General features: G+C 44.5%; 3 protein-coding genes across 9 annotated transcripts in view; 2 read left to right on the top strand and 1 right to left on the bottom strand.

Annotated features, from left to right (window-relative positions):
- The window catches only part of celsr3 (cadherin, EGF LAG seven-pass G-type receptor 3), a 104,814-nt gene extending 95,139 nt beyond the window's left edge, over positions 1-9,675 (top strand). Inside the window, exons 33-37 of the mRNA XM_037105545.1 lie at positions 241-332; positions 811-984; positions 2,710-2,904; positions 4,746-5,805; positions 6,182-9,675. Coding sequence (XP_036961440.1) covers positions 241-332; positions 811-984; positions 2,710-2,904; positions 4,746-5,805; positions 6,182-6,209 — 1,549 coding nt within the window. The 3' untranslated portion in view covers positions 6,210-9,675. The remainder of the gene's footprint in view (positions 1-240; positions 333-810; positions 985-2,709; positions 2,905-4,745; positions 5,806-6,181) is intronic.
- Positions 9,676-11,408: 1,733 nt separating this feature from the next.
- Positions 11,409-16,001, bottom strand: LOC119023535. 3 transcript variants are annotated; one of them, XM_037105555.1, is made up of 4 exons: positions 15,717-16,001; positions 13,189-13,241; positions 12,853-13,021; positions 11,409-12,606 (listed from the first exon to the last, which is right to left on the bottom strand). In XM_037105555.1, exons 1-4 carry the CDS (start codon positions 15,919-15,921, stop codon positions 12,227-12,229), a joined length of 807 nt encoding a protein of 268 aa, XP_036961450.1. In that variant the 5' UTR covers positions 15,922-16,001; the 3' UTR covers positions 11,409-12,226. The 3 variants fall into 3 exon arrangements, with proteins under 3 accessions (XP_036961450.1, XP_036961451.1, XP_036961453.1); XM_037105556.1 differs by having other exon boundaries at positions 11,409-12,603; XM_037105558.1 differs by having other exon boundaries at positions 11,409-12,558.
- On the top strand, positions 15,880-22,600 carry wdr6 (WD repeat domain 6). Of its 5 annotated transcripts, none has more exons than XM_037105549.1 (7): positions 15,880-16,002; positions 16,768-16,899; positions 17,192-17,359; positions 17,694-20,364; positions 20,580-20,657; positions 20,939-21,055; positions 21,428-22,600. In XM_037105549.1, exons 2-7 carry the CDS (start codon positions 16,830-16,832, stop codon positions 22,458-22,460), a joined length of 4,137 nt encoding a protein of 1,378 aa, XP_036961444.1. In that variant the 5' UTR covers positions 15,880-16,002; positions 16,768-16,829; the 3' UTR covers positions 22,461-22,600. The 5 variants fall into 5 exon arrangements, with proteins under 5 accessions (XP_036961444.1, XP_036961446.1, XP_036961442.1 ...); XM_037105551.1 differs by lacking the exon at positions 15,880-16,002 and adding an exon at positions 16,414-16,579 and having other exon boundaries at positions 16,796-16,899; positions 17,195-17,359; XM_037105547.1 differs by lacking the exon at positions 15,880-16,002 and adding an exon at positions 16,414-16,579 and having other exon boundaries at positions 16,796-16,899.
- The last annotated feature ends 1,308 nt before the right edge of the window (positions 22,601-23,908 follow it).

Here is a 23,908-nt window from a genome sequence, read left to right as displayed (position 1 = left end):
TGGCTGTTGGTGTCTTTATGGCTCAGTGATCATCTTGTCTTGTCTGTCTTTATGTGTGTGTGGTGTGTACAGTAAATACTGTATGTGTATGGATGCTCTATTTTTAATCTGAATAGGCTTTGCATGAGTGCATATACAGTATACTAGTGTGTGTGTGTGTGTGTTTGTACTTTATACTGTATGTCTACGTGTGTGGGTGTGTGTGTGTGTGTAATCACTTCTCTGCTCTCTCCCTGTTAGAGAAAATCTTTTGGCTCGTCAGACTCTGGAACAAAACATCGTCCACACCGGAGCCACAGACCTGGATGTAGCCATGTTCCACAGAGATGGAGGTAAACACACAGGCAAAAATACTTTTACCACACACACAGACACACAGACACACACGCACACACACACACACACACACACACACACACACTGTAGTGACATGCTGTATTCTCCATTTCTTCACCCCTGTTTCCCTCCTTTCCCTTCCTATCTCATTACTCAACTCACCTCTTTTGGGCTTTACTGGCATGGCAAACCGATATCAGATATTTTTCTGAAAGCAAGCATGAAATTAAACAAAAACAGCAAATGAAGAATATAAATATAAAGCCAGTATACAATTTATATGGATTAGTAAAGGATAACTTAGAATACAAGAGAAGTACACTTTGCTCATCCTTTGCTCTCTCTCTTTGAAATTTATTGAATATCCACTCAGAATAATAACAACAATAACAATATTCAACAACCGTCCTCTCGTTTCCTCTCTTCTGTCTATCTTTTCCTCTCTCTGTCTGTCTTCTGCCGCTCTTCTCCCAGGTGAGGACTCGGACTCGGACTCAGACCTCTCCATGGAGGAGGAGCGCAGTCTCTCCATCCCTTCCTCCGAGAGCGAGGACAATGTCCGTCTCCGTGGGCGAATACAGCGACGATTCAAACGCTCCAATCACGGCGAGCGTCTGCTCACCGAGCCCGCCCACAATGGCACCAAAGGTAGACGAGCACCTCCCTGATTTTCACATGATTTCTTCTGACAGTTAAAAAGCCAGTCATGGTTAAGTGTCTAACTCAGTGACCTCAGTGGAGCACGCTGATGATGATTGAGCCCGCAGCCTTTTGACTGATGGGATGGTCCCATCAAAAAGTTAGATGGAGGATAATGTGAAAGGCAGTCACACGTTGGCAGGCAGGACTACAGTGTATCCTACCTCATATTGGGTGAGAGGCAGAGTACACTCCGGGCGGGCTGCCAGTCTATCACAGGGATTACTCATTTGGACACACATTCAAACCTTCAGGCAATTACGAGTTGCCAGTTAACCTGACCCACATTTTGTTGGTCTGTGGGATGAAAGTGTGAGGTGGACATGCAGAGTCCACACAGACAGGCCCGTGCCAGTCAGCATCAGAGTCAAAGAATCTGCCGTTGGTCCCTTCGGTTGACAAACGTCCATAATTTTTTATCTCATGTAGAAACATACAACACAAAACACACAAACAACAAGAGAAAATGCCTTTGACATCAATCAATACTTCCTTTCTTCTGATACACATGAAACAATATGTAAAAAGGTAAAGGAGGTATTTGATACAAATGTCAAGCATTGCATATGCAGTGTTCTGTGGATTTTTTCACTGTGAGAAAAGGCCAGGCATCTGCAAATCTATAAATCCATATAAGTCATCAATTCTTAGCTTAATAAGCCATCTGGACCACATGAACCTCTGTTCAGGCTAAAACACAGACCAGAGCTGCCAGTTGAGCGGAGGAGGACAGGATCCAGATGGTCACTGCAGCCCGATCAATTCATCAATGCAGTCAAATGTGACGGGCCAGAGCAGTGCTGAGGCTGTACTGAAAGGTCACAGTGTGAAGACGGGGGGCCTATATCTGACGAAACAAGTGTCCATTATTCATTTCACCTATAAAATACATGACGTTGTTGCGGAACTTAAATAAGTGTTAGATGCAAGTGTTGGTTCATTATTTGCTATATGTTACAGAGGGACAGAGAGGTGTACTGAACAAAGAGAACAATATGTGGTTGCCACAGCAGGCACATTAACACCGATCATTTAGCAGTGTCATGTTCTTTTATAGCTGGAATGAATAATGGTTACTTAATCTAACCCAAATTCATCAGTAATATTTGTAATAACGGAATAACCCTGAAGTCACTCATAAATAAAAAATGTCAAGTATTGTGAAGTGAATACGTTCAGGTCGATCTGAGAAGAACAAAGAACTTGTCACTGTTTTTGGACTCCATACTGAAAGACCTGAAGGGCTGATGTCTGATACATTCTCTACCAGTATGAATCTTTTAAATTGTTCTGGCTGTTATTTCATCATGAACATATGCTCTTTGTCTGCTGACACCTGCTTTCTGATACAGACATCTGTTTTGCATTTGTATCAAGCACAATGCTTGATCTCAAATTAATAAGATGAATGTAAGGCAGAAGGACATTTCAGCGGCTTGTCATATCTGGTGTTAACTTGCTGTAATGATAAACTATTATCAGAGATGACAGCTTTTCCAAAAATTGACTCCTTTTCCATTTCTTAATCACTATTTAATGAGCTTTTTGGTTTTATCATAAGTTATTGGTCGATAAAAATCTTGACCTGATGTGAGAACAACAGATTTCCCCTCACAAATTGTCGCTAAAACTCATGAGTAAACAGAAAGTGTTTGTTCTTTCTGTGTGCGACAGATCTAGATGGTAATGACCTTCTGTCCTACTGGCCAGCTTTGGAGGAGTGTGAGACACACACCCTTCAGAAGTGGGGCTCAGAGCGCCCCCTGGGGGCAGATTACAGCAAGGATGCTGCCAATAACAACCAGCCTGACGCAGCGCTGACCAGTGGGGACGAGAACGGCCTCACCCAACCACACAGACACCGCAAGGGTGAGAGGAACATTAAAACACACACACAAACAGAAACCACCATGTAAGGACACGCTGACATTTTGGATTTGCTTTAATTTTCATATCTATTTATATGTGTATTTAAAAGGATCCACATTAGCTTAATGCACTTGGCACCAGCTACTCCTCTTGGGGTCCAAATCCAGTATTACAGCAATCATATGTAAAGTAAACATCATGATTTTGTGCACCTCCAACTGTGCTAATCTAAAGATGATCACAACATTTCCTTCAAACATTTTATTCTAGTATAACTGGGAGAGTTAGTCACAGAATAATCTCAGGGAAATCCAGACTAGTTTAGGCTACACAAGACACTGTAGATGACCGACACTGGATCAGCTGTTAGGTAATGCCTGTTACTTATCAGCTGCTTTAAGCAGTATCCCCATCGTTGTTTTGTTCTACCCATTTGTAAAATGGCACATCAGGTCATAGATTTCTCTTTTGCAAGGTTCAGATTTTTGCCCAGGCATCGTTCTTGATCTTAGTGTTCAGATGATGGCACATGGAAACTGAGCGGGAAACACAACAATAATGATTAATAATAAATCTAAAGCCTCAAACAATGTAGTTAACAGACTTGTACCTATGTCTGTTCATCTGTCGCTTGTATTTCTTGTGTACAAAGCCTGAATACTATAAATTTGAAATTTAAATTTGTATCTTTGTTAAACAAAAATCTCCAGACGTCCTGTCTGAATGCCTGTCAGAATGAAAATAGGGCATCTCGCCAAGAGGAAGATGGAAGAGACGTCAGCTGTGTGCGCTGACTCAGCAAAGCATCATTTAAAACACGGCTCAATAACTGAGACCTAATCTGCTGTACGTGCAGTTTTTCTGCTTTACATTTGAATTACCTCAGGCCCCGTCCATGTGACCTAGCAGTGACCTCCCTTGTTAGGGTGCCCACAAATATCCCGTGAAACTCTGCTTTTTTTATTTTACTTCAACAATTCATGTTCTAGTTTTCTCATTGGTTCTTATTAGACTGAAATTGTCGTAGAGATGTGCAACAAAGACCATATTTGTCTGAAGCGAGTCAGAATATAAAGTGATGGTGGACGTGCCGTGGTTTACACTGTGATCATATATGCACATGCAGGAGATTGTGCACCCACACATGCAATTCAAGCTGAGTGGCCATGATGCAAAAAAAAAAAAAAAACGACGTAAAACATTAAGTGTTGTGCTTCAGTGATGGCCCTAAAAGCATGAGTGACACTTTTGTATGTGCAGTATTTGTACTCAGAATACATACATATAAAATTGACATGCACACACGCACAGAAGCACACCGCACATGCAGAGACACACCGGGAGTGAGCGAGTGAGTAAGAAATGCAGACAAAGTTGAAAATCACTCATGTCGCCTCGGAGCATGGGTGACATTTGAAAGGTATTAAAAAACAAAACACATTCAGCGGCTGAAAGCAAGAAGCCACACTTCTGGCAGTATATGGTGCATATTTTAGTTTCATGACTCAATTTGAAGTCTCCCTTGGGATTTCCAGATTACTCAGATGGTGTTTGATTCATAAAATATTAACAGTGGGCGTAAAAACGTCATTAATAAGTCCAAAACACTTCTCTCTCCTGCTCTGACTAACTTCTCCTTCTCCTTTGACTTTCATTCTTCATGTCTCCTTATTCATTCATTGTATTTTCTTCTGCTTATTAATTTCTGCCCTCATCTTTAACCTTCTGATTCACTTTTAACTCTCCCGTGGCCTCAAATGGAATCCATTCCCTTCTACAACTGTCCTCTTCTTTCACCCATTCTGCCCTCTCCTTCTCATGGTCGTCTTCTCTCCTCCCAGGTATCCTGAAGAATCGTCTCGGCTGTCCCCCAGCACTCCAGGGTCTTTCCACCATGGGCCGAGTCCCCAGTGAGCTCAACTGGTACCGAACCTCTACTTTGGGCCACCGTGGCGTTCCTGCTGCCTCCTATGGTCGCATGTACTCAGCGACGGCTGGCGCCAGTGGAGGCTCTGGTTCTCTCTCCCAGCCAGCCTCCCGCTACTCCTCCAGGGAGCACCTGGACTCACTGGCCCGAAGGCAGCTGTCCAGAGATCCTCTAGGAAGGCAGACGATTGGGGGGTCAAGAGATCGGCTGGACTCGCGTGGTTCTAGGGACAACCTGGATCTCCTACCGAGAAGGAGAGAGCTGGGGCTGGGGCAGGGAGCGGGGCTCGGGGGCCTGGGGCTGGATCACCAGCGAGTCTCATCATCCAGAGAGAACTTGACAGGATCTAGGGACAGACTGGACAACCACCATCACACAGGTAGCGTCCACGCCTCAAGGGAGGACTTGAGCGGCGGTGCAGGAATGGAGGGATACCTCAGCGGATCGAGGTCGCAGCTGAACACACTAACCCGGCGGCAGGCCTCGTCGCGGGAGCACCTCGGGGGGGCAATAATGAGCAGCAGGTCGAGAGAACAGCTGGAGACAAACGGAGTGGGAGCCCAGGCACAGCCGTGTCGGGAGTGGCTCCGCACTCTGCCTCCCCGCCAGCCCTCCCACCCCGACCAGCCTCCCTCCTCCTCCCCTCCTCCCCCCATCTCCGAGGAGCCTCAGCAAGAGCAGCTCCCTCATTCTGCTCATGGCAGAGGACGACTGGACTCTGCACCTCCATGTAGGTACCCCGGTCAGACTGTCCCCCAGGTCCCAGGTTTAAATCCAAACCCCATGGGGCGACCGCCATCCAGCGAACACCTGGATATACTGTCCTCCATCCTGGCGTCCTTCAATTCCTCTGTCCTCACTCCTCCGCCCGCTGCCTCTAACCCTGGGCCTAATGGCTCTGCCCATGGACCCTCCCCCTCCCCACCTAGGTCCGCCACCTCCCACAGCATATCTGAAGTCTCCCCCGACTCCGAGTAAGTCCTTCTGTGTGAATATGATGCTCTCCTCCTGTCTGTTTTCTTTTCACATCTGTTTGCCTTTAAATTTCCTGCATTTCCTTTGCTCTCTCCTTTTCCTCAGACTGATTTCCTCTTCCTCCGCAGTTCCATAGGGATCCCATCCACCCTTCATCTCTTGTTTCTTTTGCATCTACTTATTTCAACCAAACTCAGCTCCCTCAGTTCCAGCTTCTTTATCCCCTCGTCCCTTGTGCCTTTGTCTCCCTTCTGTCCCTTCGTCCTTGTGCCTCTAACAACTAATTTCCCTCTTGCTGTATTTATATTGTCATCATTATGTGTGAGTATTAAAATTAAGTGAAAGGTTGAATCATTTCTCTCTCGTTCACCTCAGAGCCAACAGAAGTGAAGGACAGTCTTGATGACAGCCCTCATATCCCTTTATGCATTGCGGCAGTGCTTGGAGGACCAGGGACAAATTCAGAGATAATGGACAGTGAAACACTGGGACATCAGAGGACTGGAAACAAACTTGAAACAGAGGAGACAGAGAGCTGGAAAGTAAGATGGAAGAGCGTCCACCGAGGATAAAAAAGGATGTCTGTGGGCAGTTTTTACTGTATAAATGAAGTCCCACCGCCTGCTACGATCTGTGACGTTTCTCTGGACGATGAGTCAACCACCTCTACTACCTAAAAACTGTTGAAGACACAAACTCCTCAGATTTCCAACGCAAAAGTCATCTTGGTCAAGACAAGATCCGTCTGAAAAAACAAAAAAGAAATGACTGTAAATAACATTTTTTATACATTTTGTATCTTTTTCATTGGAGATGAAGAAGAAATCTCTTGTGATGTTTTCTTTCTTTCTTTTTTTTTTTAAACGGTTGTGTCTGTGTGAGGTTGTGAGTGAGGTCGGTGCGAGTGCAGTCTCGTCTGTTGCCGAGAGAGAAGTTTTCCCCCTACGAAGGAAAAAAAAAGAAACAATCCCCTAAAATTTCTCCCCAAAAACAGTTTTTCCTCAGAAACTTTTCCTCAACACCCATCAACTTTGTGTATAGCGACAGGGGTCCGGCAATAGTATCTGATGAGATTATGGAAGAACCGTGAGATGCGGTTGAAGGGGAAAATATCAAAGGAGCGAGAAAAAGTGATTGTAAATAGAGGAAGGGATTATTATAAGAGAATAGATTTGATGGAACGAGATGATTGTGCAGAGAAAGATGGCCGACATTAAGCTAAAACGCCACGTTAAGCTCTGTCAGGAGATTGTGCTGTTTTTTTTTTTTGTGATCCACTCGTGTATGAATGTGACCTGTCATCAGTCTGTGTATCTCTGTGCCTGGTGCTGTCTGAAGCAGACCATATCAGTCGATTTGATATTACAAGACCGTATCTGTAGTGCTCTGGTGGGTGAAGGGAGGTGTCTGTCTGCCTCTCTGTGTGAGGCAGTATCCTGTTACAACCACTTAAAAAACCCCTCAAGGTATCTTGCACTTGGTGCAAAATGACTCAACCTGCCTCAAGAGATGCCACCGGAGCAGCCGAATCTGTCCGACAGCATCAAGGAGACTCATTTATCTAAGCTTCTGATGCAGAAGTTCTGTGCAAAATCCAAGCCAAAGGGACAGCTGCTTCAAATCAGTGTGATACGGCGACACTAATTCAGTTTTCTGTGATGAAAATGATGCTATAGATGTGATTTACAGTTTTGTTTTAATTGTGATTTTTTTTTTTAAGATTTCCTTTTAAATAACTGTGCCATGGATAAGAAGGGATCCCCTAATTCCACGCTGCAACATAACACTGCGCTTGGTGTTTTGTTTGGCTGTATAAGCAAGTGGATTTCGATTTGACATGTTGGAGGAGAGTGGATCAGAGGGGTTTGGCATTGTGAGTCACGTCTCAGTGCGCTCAGATATTTGTTAGGAGACCTGAAAGCAGATCCAGCAGTACATACCCCAGCGTCTCATCTGCCCGAGTATATTCCAGCACGTGAATCCCAAGGCAGACGTTTTCACTTGGTTGGCTGAACACAGAAATCACTTCAGTAAATTCACAGAAAAGAGGCACTGGATCTTAATGTGGCGACTAATGAAGAGGGTTCGCACCACAACACGTTAAAAACAGGGTTGTTCTCATAGCTCTGCCCCCCCCGTTCAAACACAATTTCTCTTTAAAAAGACACGCCACGCAACTTCTGCGGCAGTGTGCCATTTCGCTGAGGATGTCAGTTGTGTCAGCACTAAAAGCCTCTAAGTGGTTTTGGAGATGCAGGTCTTTCCATCAGCGGCTGCTCCGTTCTCACAGCTGCTGGAGCGAACTCCGAGTTCAGGCCTTAAGGTAACACACAGCGGAGACAGACAGGCAGTCAGCACCGGCCTTCAGTGGGATTAAAGGATCGCAGCCAACATAAATGTTTGGGGGGTATTTTTTGGTAATGAAAAAGGTGCAGCAGGTTCTAAAACCTGAAGGCAAACACAGAATTTCTGCTTCTGTTGAATGTGTTTTCTGCGTATCCTCGGGCAGAGAGCATCGTGAAAATGCTTAATAACACAGGAAACAGCGAGACAGGAAGTGAATAAAATCAAGAAGCTAAAATAGTGCACAATGAGCTCAAGAATAAATCATGAGGTAGAGATGCAAACAAGGCTGGGAGGAGAACAAATTGGGTCAGAAACTATGACTGTGCAAAATGTTACTGCCGGGAGGAGGCGAGGACGTAACTCTTCGCAGAGGGAGAAAAAAAAAAACAGAAGAACAGATGGAAATACAGAAATAGAAATGCAGATAGTGGAAATAAACACACATCTCACTCATGAGATCATTTCCAGCACCCCTGGGATCTGTGAAGTGAACCTATCTGTGACAGTAGTATTGCTAAAAAAAAAGAAAAAAAAAAGAGAGAGAAAGAAAAAGGCTCCTGCAAGCTAACACTACCCCCCAGTCAGTTAAAGGGACAGCACGCCTAAAAAAGTCTGACTCTGATTCCTTCCTTCGACTCAGTGTATTATTTTCTTCCCCACAGATCCGTGTGTTATCATCCACTGACAGTACCTTTAACTTGTACAGACATGAGATTTTATTTATTTATTTACTGATATTTTATCACCACTGTTGATTTTGTTGCCATTTTTTGTATGAGAGGCCGTTGTTGTTTTTTTTCGTCCAGATGTTCCTTTTTTTCCACATGTAGTGTTTCATATGATCCGAGTCTCTCACACCTCAACCGATTCACAGATGGAGGACAAGAAACGAGTCGAATGTGAAGATAAAAAAGGTCTCTATTTACACCTGGGGTTACAGTCAGAGCTTTTCAGCAGTTAAAGTGGTTTCTTTAACCAATCGTGGAGGGAAAACGTGACCTAAAATTAATTCCTAAAGAGGTACATTTGTGCTCTCTTGACAGAATGTCAACATATCCATACTTAAAAGTTGAATGCTGGGTGTAAATAGAGCAGTTATGTCCCAAATCACACCTTTTCTCCTCCCTGTTCACTGTTAGGGTTAGATCCAGGCTTCACAAGCACAAAATCTGATTATTAACTGGTTTTGTATCTGCTTTTACACACGACAGCCAGCACAGATATCCAGCTTCAGGTTAATCTGGCTCGTACCAATGAGAGCCACACAGTGAGGGGAGACGAAAACGTTGTGATGTGCTCTGAGAAAAGAGGAAGTGACAGAAGGAAAGAAACGGAGTGCGAGATAGTGACGGAGAGGAGGAGGAGGAGGGATAGGAGATTGTCTTTGTTAGATTTGTGTGTTCATTATGGGATGCCTTCTATCCCGCCGTCGGTAAGGGGACGGCGGCATGGAAACAGCTGTTCCTCTGTTACCGCGGAAACAAGAGAAATGTTGGACATTAAAAAAATGACTTATTCCTACACGGCTGTGTTGATTTATTCTGTGTGTGTGTGTGTGTGTGTGTGTGACAGGTATGCTGTTTCATATTCATGAGAGCAGACATTTTTCAGGTGTGAAATGCGAGCAGAGAGGAAACGTCCTGACAGAGGGACACATTTTTCCGGAAGGCTTTCTCTCTGACTTGTTTTGACGCTCAAAGTATTCTGTCACATCCAGAGCAGTCAGAGATGTTCAGCTGCCGCCTTGATTTTCAACAGGAACAGTCGGCTCGAGACAGGAGCACCCAGCTGAGACGGGGTATAATAAGTCTGTGAGGAAACCTTGATCGTAACTGAGCGGCTTTAAAACATATGGGTGATGGGTAAAGGAATGGTACGTTTACAGATATTAGCCTAATGAGTGTGGTTCTAATGAAGTCACTGTAAAACCAAACAGAGTCAATGTTATATTTGTTTGCAAACAGATTCAAATAGATTCATTTTAAAGGTTCTGGCATCTAATTTTCAATGTTAAACTAAGCTTACTGCTTTCTAGCTCTTTATTTAACCCCCAGACAGAGTTGTATCCAAAATGTCAAACTGTTTATTTAAAAAGGTGCAATACGTAAGAACTGGCACTTTGGTTCTTTTGTTGTTTATTTTTAAGATTAGAGGATGTAAAAAACAACAACAACAACAACAACAACAAAAAAACACACACTATTAGCCTACAACAGCAGTAGTGGCACACTTACCCACAACCTGCCCTGAAGCCAAAGGTCTTCTGTGGACCTCTGGAGTCTATAATTAAATAATAGATATATAAATAAAAAAACACTTAAACTCTTAGAAAACTATTAATTTAACAACACATATGAATATGAAAGAGGCAGTGATAGCAGCTCATAAATATTCAGCAACACAAAGTTATACTGTAAATAGTGGCTATTAGACATATTTAAAATATTTGATCAGTCTCTAATAATGACTGTATAAACTGAGCCGGTGTGGTTGGGTTGTAAAGGCGTAACTGTACTGAGGCCAACAGTACAATGGATTGTAATGAAGATAAAGTACCCTAGAAATTCTTACATATTGCACCTTTAAGAGTAAAATGTCTCTCATTGAGGTGTAGTGTGAAAGTGTCAGGTCATAATAATCCTCATTATCTGTTATTTGGTGCTTAGATGGTGGTGAGAGTGTCTTTCTTAAACCTCAAATAGGTGTAAACATGGATTTCAATCAGGTGACATGACCTACCATTCAGTGACTCAATGACGTCTGTATAGAAGCATCTGCATCAGATTCACCGTATGTCTAATGGTACGATGGCACTGACACATCACTTGTGTACTTTTAGTCTGGAGCTGTTTTCATGGTTCAGACTCTGTGGTCACAGTTTGCGGAGGATCCCTGTTGCATCGACATGACAGTACCCCAAGTCAGTTCCAATTAATAATGCTTTTTGGGAAATGGGAACCATGTTCGTGGTTTGTTATGGAAGCACGTGTAAAGAGCCCTGACCTCGATCCCATCTGACACATTTGGCCTCATCACCCAACATCAGTGGGCGACCTCACTGAAGCTCTCCTGGTTAAATGGGAGCAATCTCACCAAGATCTGGTGGAAAGCCTTCCCAGAGGAGTGGAGGCTGTTACAGCGGCATAATAATGTGCATGGTTCAACAATCACATGTAATGTTCCCTCGCACTTTTCTTTGGCCATGTAACCTTGTGCAGCTTTCTCTACATGTTTATTTTTTAACTGATTTGTCACCTTTCAACTTTGTATCAAATGGAGATTTATTTACAATGCAGATGAAAAAGTTTAGGCATACACACTTGCGTAAACATGCACCGCTCTGCAGGTAAAGCCACGTAAAAGATTGTCCATGTATGAACATCATGTCACGCCTACATCTGTAATGATTAGATGTAATCTTCACTACATTCTTTAAAGCATCTCTTTCCTAGAACTGACTTTGAACTTAGAACTGACTTTATACAGCAATCACTTTAAACATCAGCGAATGTTAACATTTTGAATACCGAAGCCACAGTGTGATGGAATGATAGAAAAACAAAACAGCATGAGTGTGATTTTGATCTTTTAGACGGTTCAGCGCCTTTTCTGCACAGAATCAGTCTTTCATATCACGTTCATGTGCTTTTATAACACTACTAACACCACAACTTTCACTTGGGCTGATCTTGAACAACGTGTTGAAATGTACTTTTGGATATTTTACAGAAAAGATTCACATTGCACAGAGATTAGCTGGTTGATCACATGGAAGAATATAACCCACTACGTTTGTACTTTTGTGTAATCTGCAACCCAAGTGATCTGACCTGTGCTTTCAGATAACAGTACTTCTACTTGAGTAGGATGTTGATGTGCTGTTCACAACTCCAGTCGACCACAAAAGAACCGAAGATGTCTCATTCATTTAGCAGGGAAAGTAGTGTTCCCTTTTTGTGCAAGAGCAGCCGATTGAAGTACAAATCAGTGTATAAAAATAGTAACAGTCCTGTAGCGTATACACAAAACAAGAATCAAACACGCACTAATAAAAATGCAACTGTTAAAAGCAGTTCATCCTGTCGGATCAGATATTTTCTCCTCATCATCGCTGCTGGAGGACAAGGGCGGCACGTCCTCGCCCATCCTCTTTAGCTTGGCTTTGTAGTAAGCCCTCTTCATCCTGAAGGCCCTCTCCTTCTGCCGGGCCGCTCTCCTCTTCTCCTTCACCAGCTCCTGCTCCCACGCCAGCAACTTCATCCTGTTCTCCCACTCCAGGATCTTCATCTGCTGCTGCTGCTCCAGCCTCGACAGGTCGACGGAGTCGTGCTGCGTCGTGCGGCGGCTCGCCTCCTCCGGCTCGCTGGCTGATGGGTGGAGGCGCTGGCCGGTGGGCCTGGAGGTGCCTGTGAGGTCGGAGTTGCAGTAGATCATCAGGTGTCCCAAATCTACTGCTAAATACATTTGTATAGTGTTTAGTTATGTGTGTAGAAAAATATAGTTGACTTAAATTTCTCTGTTTACATATAATTAATCATACTACGCTGTTTACATGACGGTTTGTTCATTAGAAGTATCTGAGGTTCCCTGTGTTCATGTAAACAAGCTCCACACTGACACTTGCCAACAGAAAGGTCAGGGAGCGAGAGTCTCCGCTCAACAAATTCTGTGTCAGCTTGCAGAGTTTTATCTGAAGGTACCTGGCGCTGCGAAGAAGGCGGCAGGAAATGTCACATCCTGCAGCTCTGCATTGTGGGAGGTGGAGTTTGCTGTGGGGCTGTGGCGCAGCTCCGACCAGTCGCCGCCTGTTATTCGGTCCAAGGTCTCCCGCTGGAGGCAGATGGACACTTGCTCCTTGCTGTCTTCAGTCTGTGACGGAGACAACAAAGTGATTCCTTCACGCTGGTGGAACATTTGTCGTTTCTGGCACGTGTGTTAGTAAATGGATCCTAGCTGTTAGTTGGTATCAGCTGCAGCAGGCTCGTTGGTTTCAATTCTGCTAATTGTGTGATCAATAATCATTTTGGAATATTCACCTGAGTCACGCTGCCGTTTATCTGCCCAGCTGAATTTACCATCAAGTTTCCTGCTGATGAGGAGAAAAAAAAAAGGACAGTCAGGGAGGGAGGGCAGGTATGTGCGTTGCAGTAAAATGAGCAGAGAGTGCCTCCCTCTGGTGGAAGGAGGTACAACAGACCCTTCACACCAAAACACTCAAACAGGTTTCCATTCTAGGTCGGATTGCACCGTGTTTGTCCACTTCTCGCTACCAATAAAACCATTTTGATCAATGAAGTAATGAAACGTGACTGCAAACGGACAGTGTGAAAAAAATGTGAGACTCCTCAAAACCTTAGGAGGTACTCTTAAGTTGTATGAGTTACCTCAGTACGAGTATTTTACCTCTTTAACTCCCTTAAAACTGCATTAACAAGCCAAACTTTTTATTTTACGATCCAATAATGATTCATAGTCACAGTGAAAACAATGCATATCACAATCCAATAATGTGACATGGTCAGAATGAAAACAGTGTCAAAAAAATGGCGATCATAAATGTGATATAAGGTTGTTCCCCTGAGAGGGACTCTTGCTCAGGGGCACTTCGGCTGACTGCAGCTGCTCCTCATCGCCAGTGTCAGCTACTGATGTGTTTTTAAGGCTCTAATAGCGCGGCATATAAAAGACTAGACGATTCCAAAGCTTTGCACTTTGCCCTGTGACAAAAAATCTATGACAGCTAAAGAAGAAGCTGAATCCCACATTGATTTTTTTATCTACATTTTAACATTTGAATGGTGTGTCCAGGTCAAAGTATGCCAGAGATGTCGATTTTTGAAATCTTATTTTCAATATTTTCACCTGGTCTTATTCATGTCTATGAAGAAACATAGAAGCACATCAAGCGTGTGGCCGATTAACGCATGTTTTAATGTATAATTTGTCTGGATGAGCTAAAAGGTGAAGTAGAAATTAAGTGCCAAAAGTTTTATTATGGAAAAATAGAGAGAGGCTACAGAGAGAGAGAGAGAGAGAGAGAGAGAGAGAGAGAGAGAGAGAGAGAGAGAGAGAGAGAGAGAGAGAGAGAGAGAGAGAGTGTGCTTTTCAATATAAATTGTCTGTGTGTATGTCTGTGTGTGTCTGCATGTGTGTCTCTGTGAGTGTGTGCCTGTCGCTCTCTCTGTTGGCCCAGCTGATCTTGGTTGCCATGGGGATGGTTGTCGAACACCCCTAGCAACAGTGACTGTGACAGCTGATTTCAGAGTGGTTTCAGCGTCACATCTAGGACGTCAAAATACTGCTAGTTATTTAAAATCAAACATGATATCGGCAAAATTTCTTCACCATCAAGCCAGAAAGGTATTAAAGAACACAGTCACCAGGATTTATGGTCCTAGTTTCAGAAATGTGGTAATAGGAGCGAGTTAAAAAAGGGTGCAGTTTCGAAAATCCTCTTCCAGATTTAGAGTTGGAGTGACTGGGGCAGTTGAGAGCTACTCTTGTCGGATAGAGGCAGATACTACAAAAACCGTAAATCCTACTGATAAAGTAGATGCATTGGGAGAAAGAAGACAAGTGTGGCTACAACTCTGGAAAATATCACTGTTTTTGACCTAATTTGTGGTTGGGATCGTCATGGGAAGGGAAGATTTAGAGATATATTTTTGTGTCTCCCGCGCTCTGTCAGCCGGTCTCCTGCACTCTGCTGCACGAACACTCTGCCATACACACTCATTGAAAATCCTGAAATCCTGATTTTTTTTTTTCCAAAATCAGTCACCATGGTTAAAGGGTCAGAATTCAAAACCTATACATTGTAGGAAAAAAGTTCAAATACAACTCAAATAGACGAGACTTGTGCCTACATTTTGAAGTTTGAATGGTGTTTCTAGGTGAATGTATGCCAGAGCAGGAGATGTTTGAAAATCGTTTAAGATTTACGATTATTATGGAGAAAAAAATAATAGCATAGCGTGTCCGATAGAGCCGCACGTTTTGATATATTTTTCGTTTGTGTGCGCTCAACGGTGTGGGACGAGTTAGCCACCGAGATTTGGCGGAGGGGGAATAAGAAGAAGACACCTATAGCTCTGCTAGAGGTGTCCATAGCACAGGCGAGCACAGCCCACTAATGTCGGACAATAAATGAACACCATTAAAAAGTCTTCATATGTTGTGTTTACAGTAATCCTTTTTTCCTCAGAGAGAATAATGTAGGTAGAGTAATATGCTTGGTTTACATTCCATCACTACATGGACATAAAGACAACATGTCCAGAGGTGGAGCTGTGGTTGGCGACCTGCGACAGATATTAAGGCTGCTGTTGGACTCACGACTCACAACACACACACACACACACACACACACACACACACACACACACACACACACACACACACACACACACACACACACACACACACACCAATATCAGACCGCAGCTACAACACACCCGCAGTGGCACCAGCTGAACAGACAGCGAAGCTCGATCAGTCAGTGTCACATGCACTCACAGAAAGCACACTTCTGGCATGCTCTCTGAAACACTTGAAGCTAAGCTACCTTCCACTAGCTTGCGGACCGCTGCTTTGTGGCCAGCTCCCCCTGCGTGGCTGGTGAGCGCAGCCTCGCCCATGGTCTGAAGTTTGATGGATTTACAACAGGCCCTGCATCGTGCGAAGTGAATGTCCTGGACGTCCTTCAGCAGCCATTCCTTGTAAATTCCCTTTGAGAGCCAGGAGTCCTGGAACTTACATTTCCCAGGCATAGTTAAATGTAAGGCTAGCTGGACCGCTACCTTACGGCCAGACGCAACCTCCACCTTCTAACGTCTACTGATGCATTCAAGGTAGGCTCGGAACATTTAGTTTGCACTTTGCACAAGTGCGCACAGCACGGAGACCATAATAACTATGTATTTTTGATAGGAAGTTGGGAAAACGTCTCTAAAGCTGTACTTCACCTTACCTACTATTCCTGATTCGTATTGTAAAATATTAATATGTAAAGCACAAGTCAGTGCAAAAGCAGCATATTAGCTGTAAAACAAAAAAAAACAAACATGTGTCTGTTTGTCTGAGTAAGTCAATGAAACTAAAGGAGTCGATATACAGAAAAAATCGCCAATTGGTCATTTTGAATTGGTCATTTTTCAATGCCTTCATCAATGTCTCTCGAACTTCCAGAGAACACTTAAAGGTAGCGCAGCTCCACGGCCACATGTGTCGCTTTCTCCAATAAAAACACAGCTAATCTTTCCTCTAACCAATCAGCGTTCAGGAAGCCAGCCGTGTAGCATGATTGGTTTAAACGTGGCACGGAAGTCAGAGCAGAAACACATGGGTGCTAGATTGTAGTACGTAAAAGCAAATAGATCTGCTATAATGCAGATTTAAGCCAAATGTACGTGGCGCCTGACTTTTCCCGTAAGTAAAGCATCTGGCAGCATTGATGAGGAACTAGAAAAGTTACTTTTCTTGTTTTTTACCCTCCAAATAACACGAGAAGAGCTCTTGCTGTTAGCTTGTTTTGCTAACTGAAAGGTTAATGGCGACTGTGCCCAACACAGATATTTAGTGTGTGCCGTCTTTTGTGACTCGAACGTCTTTTACAGGTGGCTGTTGTAACTTCATGTCCTTTAGGCGTCATTGATAAAGTGTCCTCAATCATTAAGAGATGGAGACAGCAGCCCTGGTAGCTCCAGTCACAGCTCTGGAGTTCCTCCAGGATGCATTTCTGCTGACAGGTAGGCAGCAGTGTTGGGGAATAATATAAAAGTGCTACGGCTAGTGATGCATACATATAGTTTGGATAAAATGAAATAAATCAAAGGTTTTTAAGACTATATTGTCCAGAATGGCTATGCATTGTTGCACAAACCTACCATGAGTATACAAAAGTAAAAGGTTAAGCTTTGCTTGTTTGTCATATCTTTCAACTTGCTTATTTTGAAAGACTGTGCTTCAACTGAATACTGTAAATGACCACACAATACACATGTTCTTTTCTCTCCTCAATTTTCTGTGACAATTTCCCGGCAGGTGAGGGTCCAGTCTTGACGGTGTACAGTCTTCGACCTCACCCTAAAGTTGGTGCCTCACTGAGCGTGCTCCAACACTACAGAATCCATGGGATAAGACCAAGATGTCTTGCAGATGTTCCAGAAGAGAGCTCAGCTACAGGAACATTTAAGGAGAAGAAAGATGGTTAGTAGGAGAAGATTTTAACATTGACTGTTCTCTTTTTATTAAAAAAAAAACAAACGTTTTTGCTGCTGTGTTTAGGGTGGTTGTTTTTTAGTCTGTCAAGGTATATAAAACTTTGACTGGATGCCGAGTGAAATGAGCTGGACAGGGTAGTTTTTAACCAAAGAACACGTTCAGAAGATTCAAAATATTTAAGGGATAATTCTTTGGCTGTGATTGCTAGTTGGAGATCTCTTAAGTACTGTAAAGAGTTTCCACTCACTGACGCTCCTGTTGTTTATTTTTACAGATTTTATTTTTGTATTTATTCACTTCTCCTCTCGTTAATCCTCAGTGAGCTCGGAGCCCAACTTCTATGACCTTGCAGTGTTTGGAGGCAAAGCAGTGAGGCTGGTGAGGCTCCACGTGGATCATCACGATGGGGAGCATCTGCGCTTGGAGATACTTGGTCCCCTCATGGAGCTGCAGGACTGGGCCCTGGATGTCCGTTGGCTCTCCAGAGACAAACTCTGTGTGGCTGTAGCCCACAATACTGCTCTTCTCCTGGACGTCATTACAGGAAGTGTGCTGGTTCAGCGCTCCTGTCTGGAGGGATGTCTGCTGTACTCTGCCCTCCTTCTGGTACATGAATCCTGGGCGGATACTGTTTTGGTTGGAGGGACTGTTTTCAACCAGCTGGTTCTCTGGAAGCCTGAAGGGGGAGACAAAAGAGATAAAGCTCCAGTTGAGAGACGCCTGCTGGGCCACAGTGGGGTCATCTTCAGCATCTCTTACCTCCAGGAGCAAGGATGGCTGGCCTCAGCATCGGATGACCGCAGTGTGAGGCTGTGGGGTGTTGGCACCTTAGGAGGCCCTGGAGGGAAATGTGGGGTCTTGAACCCAGATTGTTTAAGGGTCCTATATGGACACCAGGCGAGGGTCTTCTCGGTGCATCTCTCTCCAGGGAAAGTGTTCAGCGCTGGGGAGGATGGGGCCTGTTTAGTCTGGGACTGGGCTGAAGGTGGCAAGGTTGTACGCACATTGAAGGGACACCGAGCAGGGGGGGTCCGTGCACTTGCAGTTAGTAAAGAAACAGGAGGTGAAGAGAGATGGGTGGCTACAGGGGGAGCAGATGGAGGGGTGCGGTTGTGGAGGGTGGAAGGGGGTGAAGAGAGGAAGGAGAGAATGGAGGAAGCAGCAACGGAGAAGCTAAGCGACCTGAAATTTGCTGGTCAAGGCTTACCTAAAGTGGTTTGTGTAGTGGGAGAAGAGGATGCAAGTTGGAGTCAGAGCAAGTTTGTGGTTTGCACTGACCAAGGACTAGTTTACCAATACAGTGACGAGCAGTGGGAGATGGTCTGGCAAGGGGCTCCTGAGTTTCAGTCTTATTGTGCGATGGAAACAATAACTGTCAGTGTGAAAGACTCAACAACAAAAGTTAGTTTGTGTGCTGTGGGAAACCTCAGTGGGTCCATACAGGTCTTCCCCATCTCCAATCCTCAGTGTGGGATTCTTCTCACAGGTGGATCAGGGAAGATCCACAGTCTTATTTGGCAAGAGGCAAAAAACAGCATCTATTTGCTTGCATCAGGCAGTGAAGGACTTGTCTATCGGTGGTGTATAGAAGTAAAACTAGATGAAAACTGCTCATTAGCTCTCGATGTAAACCGCCTCCCTCCTTTTCTTCTCCCTCCCTGTGCCAAACGCTGGCTGACAGCTGCAGTGTGCCTCCACTCCACGTCATGGGAGTTTCTGTGGGTGTGTGGGGACAGGAGAGGGTCTCTGCTTTTGTTTCAGGAAGGAGGAAAACTGATTAACAAAGGCAGGAAACAAACTGATAAAAAAGGGGTTGAAAGTGAGGAAACTGGAAGTGAAATGATGGAAGAGAGGGAAAGAAACGAAGGGGATGACCTAACGCTGCAGCCACTGAGCTGCCTGTTTGGAGTGCATGGAAAACAGGGGGTAACTTCAGTGTGTGCATACCAGGGGCTGTTGTACAGTGCCGGCAGGGATGGATGTGTAAGGGTCTTCAGAGTGTGCCCAGCACTACCTGAAAGCTTCAAGGAAAAGACTAATGGAGAGAGTTTGGGGAACAAGCTTCAGCTGGAGGTTCTCAGAGTCCAGCGAGCCTGCAAGGGTATGGAGTGGCTGGAGAGGGTTTTGTTTCTTGAGCCTGAAATTCCGGTGGAGCGGGAGGAGGGATGTGAGAACCACTACAAGACAAAGAAACACAATTTGACAGAAGAGCTGGAGGGGGGCTCTGGAGGAGAAGAAGAAAAGACAGAGAACAAGGGAAGAGAGGCAAGGTTCGTCATTGTTGGCTTTCATGCTGTCCACTTTGTGATTTGGGACCCAGTGACACAGGAGAGGCTGCTAGCAGTGCCTTGTGGAGGAGGGCATCGCTCCTGGAGTCTCTGGCCTTCCCACAAAGGAGTTTGGCCTGAATATGGAGCTGTGGTGTTCATCAAGCAGGGGGCTGTCCTGGCTTCGCATCCCCCTGGGGAGGCACCGAGCTGGGCTATGAAGGGAGGAAGGACTCGAGGGTGGGGTCTTAGAGAGGGCGTCCATGGGAGGGGGATTGGGTGTGTGTGCAGGCTGGGGACGATAAGGGGAATCGGAAAAGGGAGTCAAACCGAAACTGAGCAAAGGGAAGTGGATAGAGTGGAAGGCCACTGGGAGATAATGGTGATGGGAGGAGAGGACACTAGCTTAACCATCCTCGCAGTACATCCCGAATCGGGCAGCGTCAAAGTTCTGTCTGTTATTACCGATCACATCTCAAGCGTTCGGACAGTGACAGCAGTAGCACGTCAGGAGCGAGGGAGTGAAAACAAGTCTCTCTCCACCCTGCTCGTGTCAGCTGGTGGCCGAGCTCAGATGCAGTGTTACCGGCTGTTGATTGGCTGGGACAAGCAGAGACTGGTCCCCTCCTGCCAGGTAATCCAGGTGGCCAGACATCGCTTGGACGAACAGTGGGAGAGGAGGCGGAACCGGCACAAGACGGTGAAAATGGACCCCGAGACAAGGCAAGTGAGGGGCCGTAATGTTGGAGCCACAAACCGACATTGATGGGTGTTTTTAAAGTCTGCACATGAGCGATATTCACTGGAAAAATGTCTAATTTCTGAATCCTGAAGAAATTCAGCAACTAAATTTTACTTAAACCTGTGTTTAAGTAACTCTTTCACTTTAAACCCCACTTCTGATCCAGTCTTACCAGCTATTGCTGTGTGTTTTCCAGGTACATGTCTGCAGTTGTTGTGGATGAAAACACAGACGGTTGTCTTCTGGCTCTGGCCTGCAGTGACGGAGCTCTCAGGTTGGTGTCTCTCATGGCAAAATTAAAAGTCCCCCCACACCCCACACACACATCTGAAATCTTCATTGTATGAGCTGGACAAAAACGTATAAAAGTAAAAGAATATTTATCCATCATCTGCTCTCAAATGAGCACTTCAGTAAAGTGGTAGCAGTGTTGTCTGTCACTGGATGTGTGAGAGAAAGCACGTTACTTGGCAAAATATACTCTCCTCACGTCATTATGCTGTCCTTACTCCCTCCTTGTTTTCTGACTTCTAACCTGCACTTCTGTGTTTCCAGATTGTTCTCAGTCAGTGAGGTTAAACGACAAATTGATTTGTTGTGGGAGACATTTTACCACCAGCGCTGTGTGCTCAGTGTTGCCGTCTGCAGCTTGCAGGATGGAAAAGGCAACAGGTAATGCAGTGTTTGCTCCATGTTCAATAATGTGAATTCGGCTAATTTTGGTACTCGCACTTTAAGTCATAGGTTGTCTTGCTATGTAGAAATTACAGCTCCAAACTATACTCCTGCTGATGTACTCAAAAACCTTTATTTACTGTACACTTAATGCATAAATATATATGCAATAAATAAATAAATAAATATATATATATATATATATATATATATATATATATATATATATATATATATATATATATATATATATATATATATATATATATATATATATATATATATATATATATATATATATATATATATATATATAAACAAACATGAAGGGTTAGAGGTCACATGTCTGTATTTGTCTCCCTCTCTCAGATATAAGCTGCTGTTCAGTGCTGCAACAGATGGCAAAATTGCAGTGTGGGATTTGACCGAAGCTTCTTTCTCATCAGCCGCCACTTCAAGCGGTACTCAACCTCCACCAATCCCCTGCCTCGACATTCCCGCCCACCAGAGCGGCGTCAACTCATTGGCTGTTTGGGCAGAGAAACTGGGACAACAAGAGGGAGGTTGCCTGGTAACTGTTGCGAGCGGAGGGGATGATGGGCAGCTGACAGTGTCCACGGTTAGGGTGCAGTACCCAGGAGATGGCAAGACTGGGGGCAGCAGAGGGTTTTCTCAGATGTCTGAGCCCCTGGTTCCACCACAGACTCAGCTTCAGAGCTCAAACGGGCTTCATCTTCATCTTCACCCTCAGTCCCACATGCCACTGGCTCACGCTGCCCCCCTTACTGCCCTGGAGCTTCTGAGCCCAGGCCTTTTGGTCTCCACTTCTTCAGATCAGAGAGTTTGCCTGTGGAGGTTCAGCAGTACCGGCATCAGCCACATCGGGGTGTTGTGCTCCCATGTTGCAGATGCTGCCGGTCTCGCAGTGTGGGAGGGGCGGATGATTGAGGAGGAGGAAGGAGATACGAAGAGGAAAACAAGATTTGAGTCTGAGCAGGAGGTTGTAATTTTTAGAGGGAAAGGGAGTCAGACAGGATTAAAAACAATGCATAAGACAGCAGAGGGTGAGACGGGGGGGAGATCCAACAGGGATCAGGAAACGGCTGATGAGGCCGAGAGTCAGGAACCTGTTGACTCTTTGAGTGAGACAGGTGACCCAGTTTGTAAGACCAGTGTTAGGAAGCGAGGTGAGACAGCAAGTGAGAGTGACAGTGTGGGTACGACACAGAGCGAGGATAACAGTGAGAGCATGAAGAAGAGAGGAAAGACCGGATGGGTGCTGGCGTGCGGTCAGGGCTTCCAGCTACTACGAGTCACAGACACACAGATGGATGCTGGGATGTGGACTACAAGAAGAGAAAAGGAGAACCACAGAGTTACTTTACAAGAAGAGTCAATATAAGTAGAATCGATAGACGGCAGAGGCCCAAACAATCACTTTCTCAGTGGACACATCTTTTGAAATTATTTATGAACTGCTTTTTTCATTAAATATCAACCAATTTTAAGTACATTTTTAATAAAGTTAATTTATTCTCCAGAGTTCTTTTGTTATTTATGGGGTACATAGCAGTTTGTAAGCCATTTAATGAGGGAAACACTTGTGGCAGTACTGCTACTTGGGCAATAAATCAACAAACAAATACCTCTTACAGGTATAATAAACAACTATGCCCCTACAAGCCCCAGGGGAATACACTGGTAAACTGAAGGTGTCGAGGGGTTTGAAGGGGTTCCCCAATAAACAAAGTTCCCTCAAGAAAGATGTGGGCAGCCAGGAAAACAAAATAGGACCTAAATCGACCAGAGTTTCTGGCTGGCAGTCTAAAGGGGGAATGAGGTTCTTGATAAGTCAGGGAGCGATTCAGTATGAGGGTGAGAACCACCGGCGCGCCATTTCCCACCTCTCTTAAGAGTGTTGGCACACCCTGATTGGCTGGTAAGGAAACGCCCCACCTGTGTCTCCCCACCTGTGCACAGGTGCTTTGAATCCCCTGCAGTTAGTCATGAGGAAAATCAGCCCAAACAAAGAAAGATAGCAAGTCAAACAATTGATGCTACAAACTCTATCATTTCTCTAGGAGCCAAAGTCTAATATTTAATGAATATTTCTTTCTGAGATGATGGTTTTAGCAGGAATATCACCAACAAATGCACTGTGAGGAGATTTAACAGTTTTTTTCTCACAGAGTTTTTGGACTGATTAAGGTTTGTGTTGGCTTCAGTGAAACTAACAATAACCATTCATTCATTCATTGAAAACAACAACATCAGGCTACGTTTTTCAATGAAACCATTTGGTTCTCATCAAGGAGACACTGAAGTCTTCATGACTATTTCAAGAGAACATTAAAATCATCTCTGATGTGTTTGGGCCATCTGTGGCCTCGTTCAGGGAATAGCACCACACTGCACAAAGATGGCTGAAATGACAGGAGCTATTTTTAATGCAGCATGTTGTTTCTCAGCCGGCCAAGAAATAAAGCTGTTGACTCAAAGAAGAGCCCCGGGACAAGGCCTAACCAAAGTCAAGCTCTACCAGTGCCTCCACACAGAAGGGATTCGTGATTTCAAGTTAAAAAATTCCAGTCCTAACATCAACTCTTGACGTGCAGTTGAGCAAGGCACTTAAATCCACATAGTTTTAGCGAAGAGTTGCTTTTTCCCCTCTTCTTGCCGTACCACAAAGACCATCGTCCTGGCACTTTAATTATTTGTATCGCAAGTGTTAACTTTCATAGTTCCACTTTGATTAATGTGAAGCACCAAGCTGCTCATCACTACACAAAGAAAAACATGTTTGTGTCAATCTATGATCGTGCGCACAGTTTTTGTATATCCAGCCACAGA

The sequence above is a fragment of the Acanthopagrus latus genome, chromosome 7 (assembly GCF_904848185.1).
Source record: "Acanthopagrus latus isolate v.2019 chromosome 7, fAcaLat1.1, whole genome shotgun sequence".
Lineage (NCBI taxonomy): Eukaryota > Metazoa > Chordata > Actinopteri > Spariformes > Sparidae > Acanthopagrus > Acanthopagrus latus.
The sequence above is the reverse complement of the archived record's forward strand: the minus strand, read 5'-3'. Positions and strand labels throughout refer to the sequence as shown.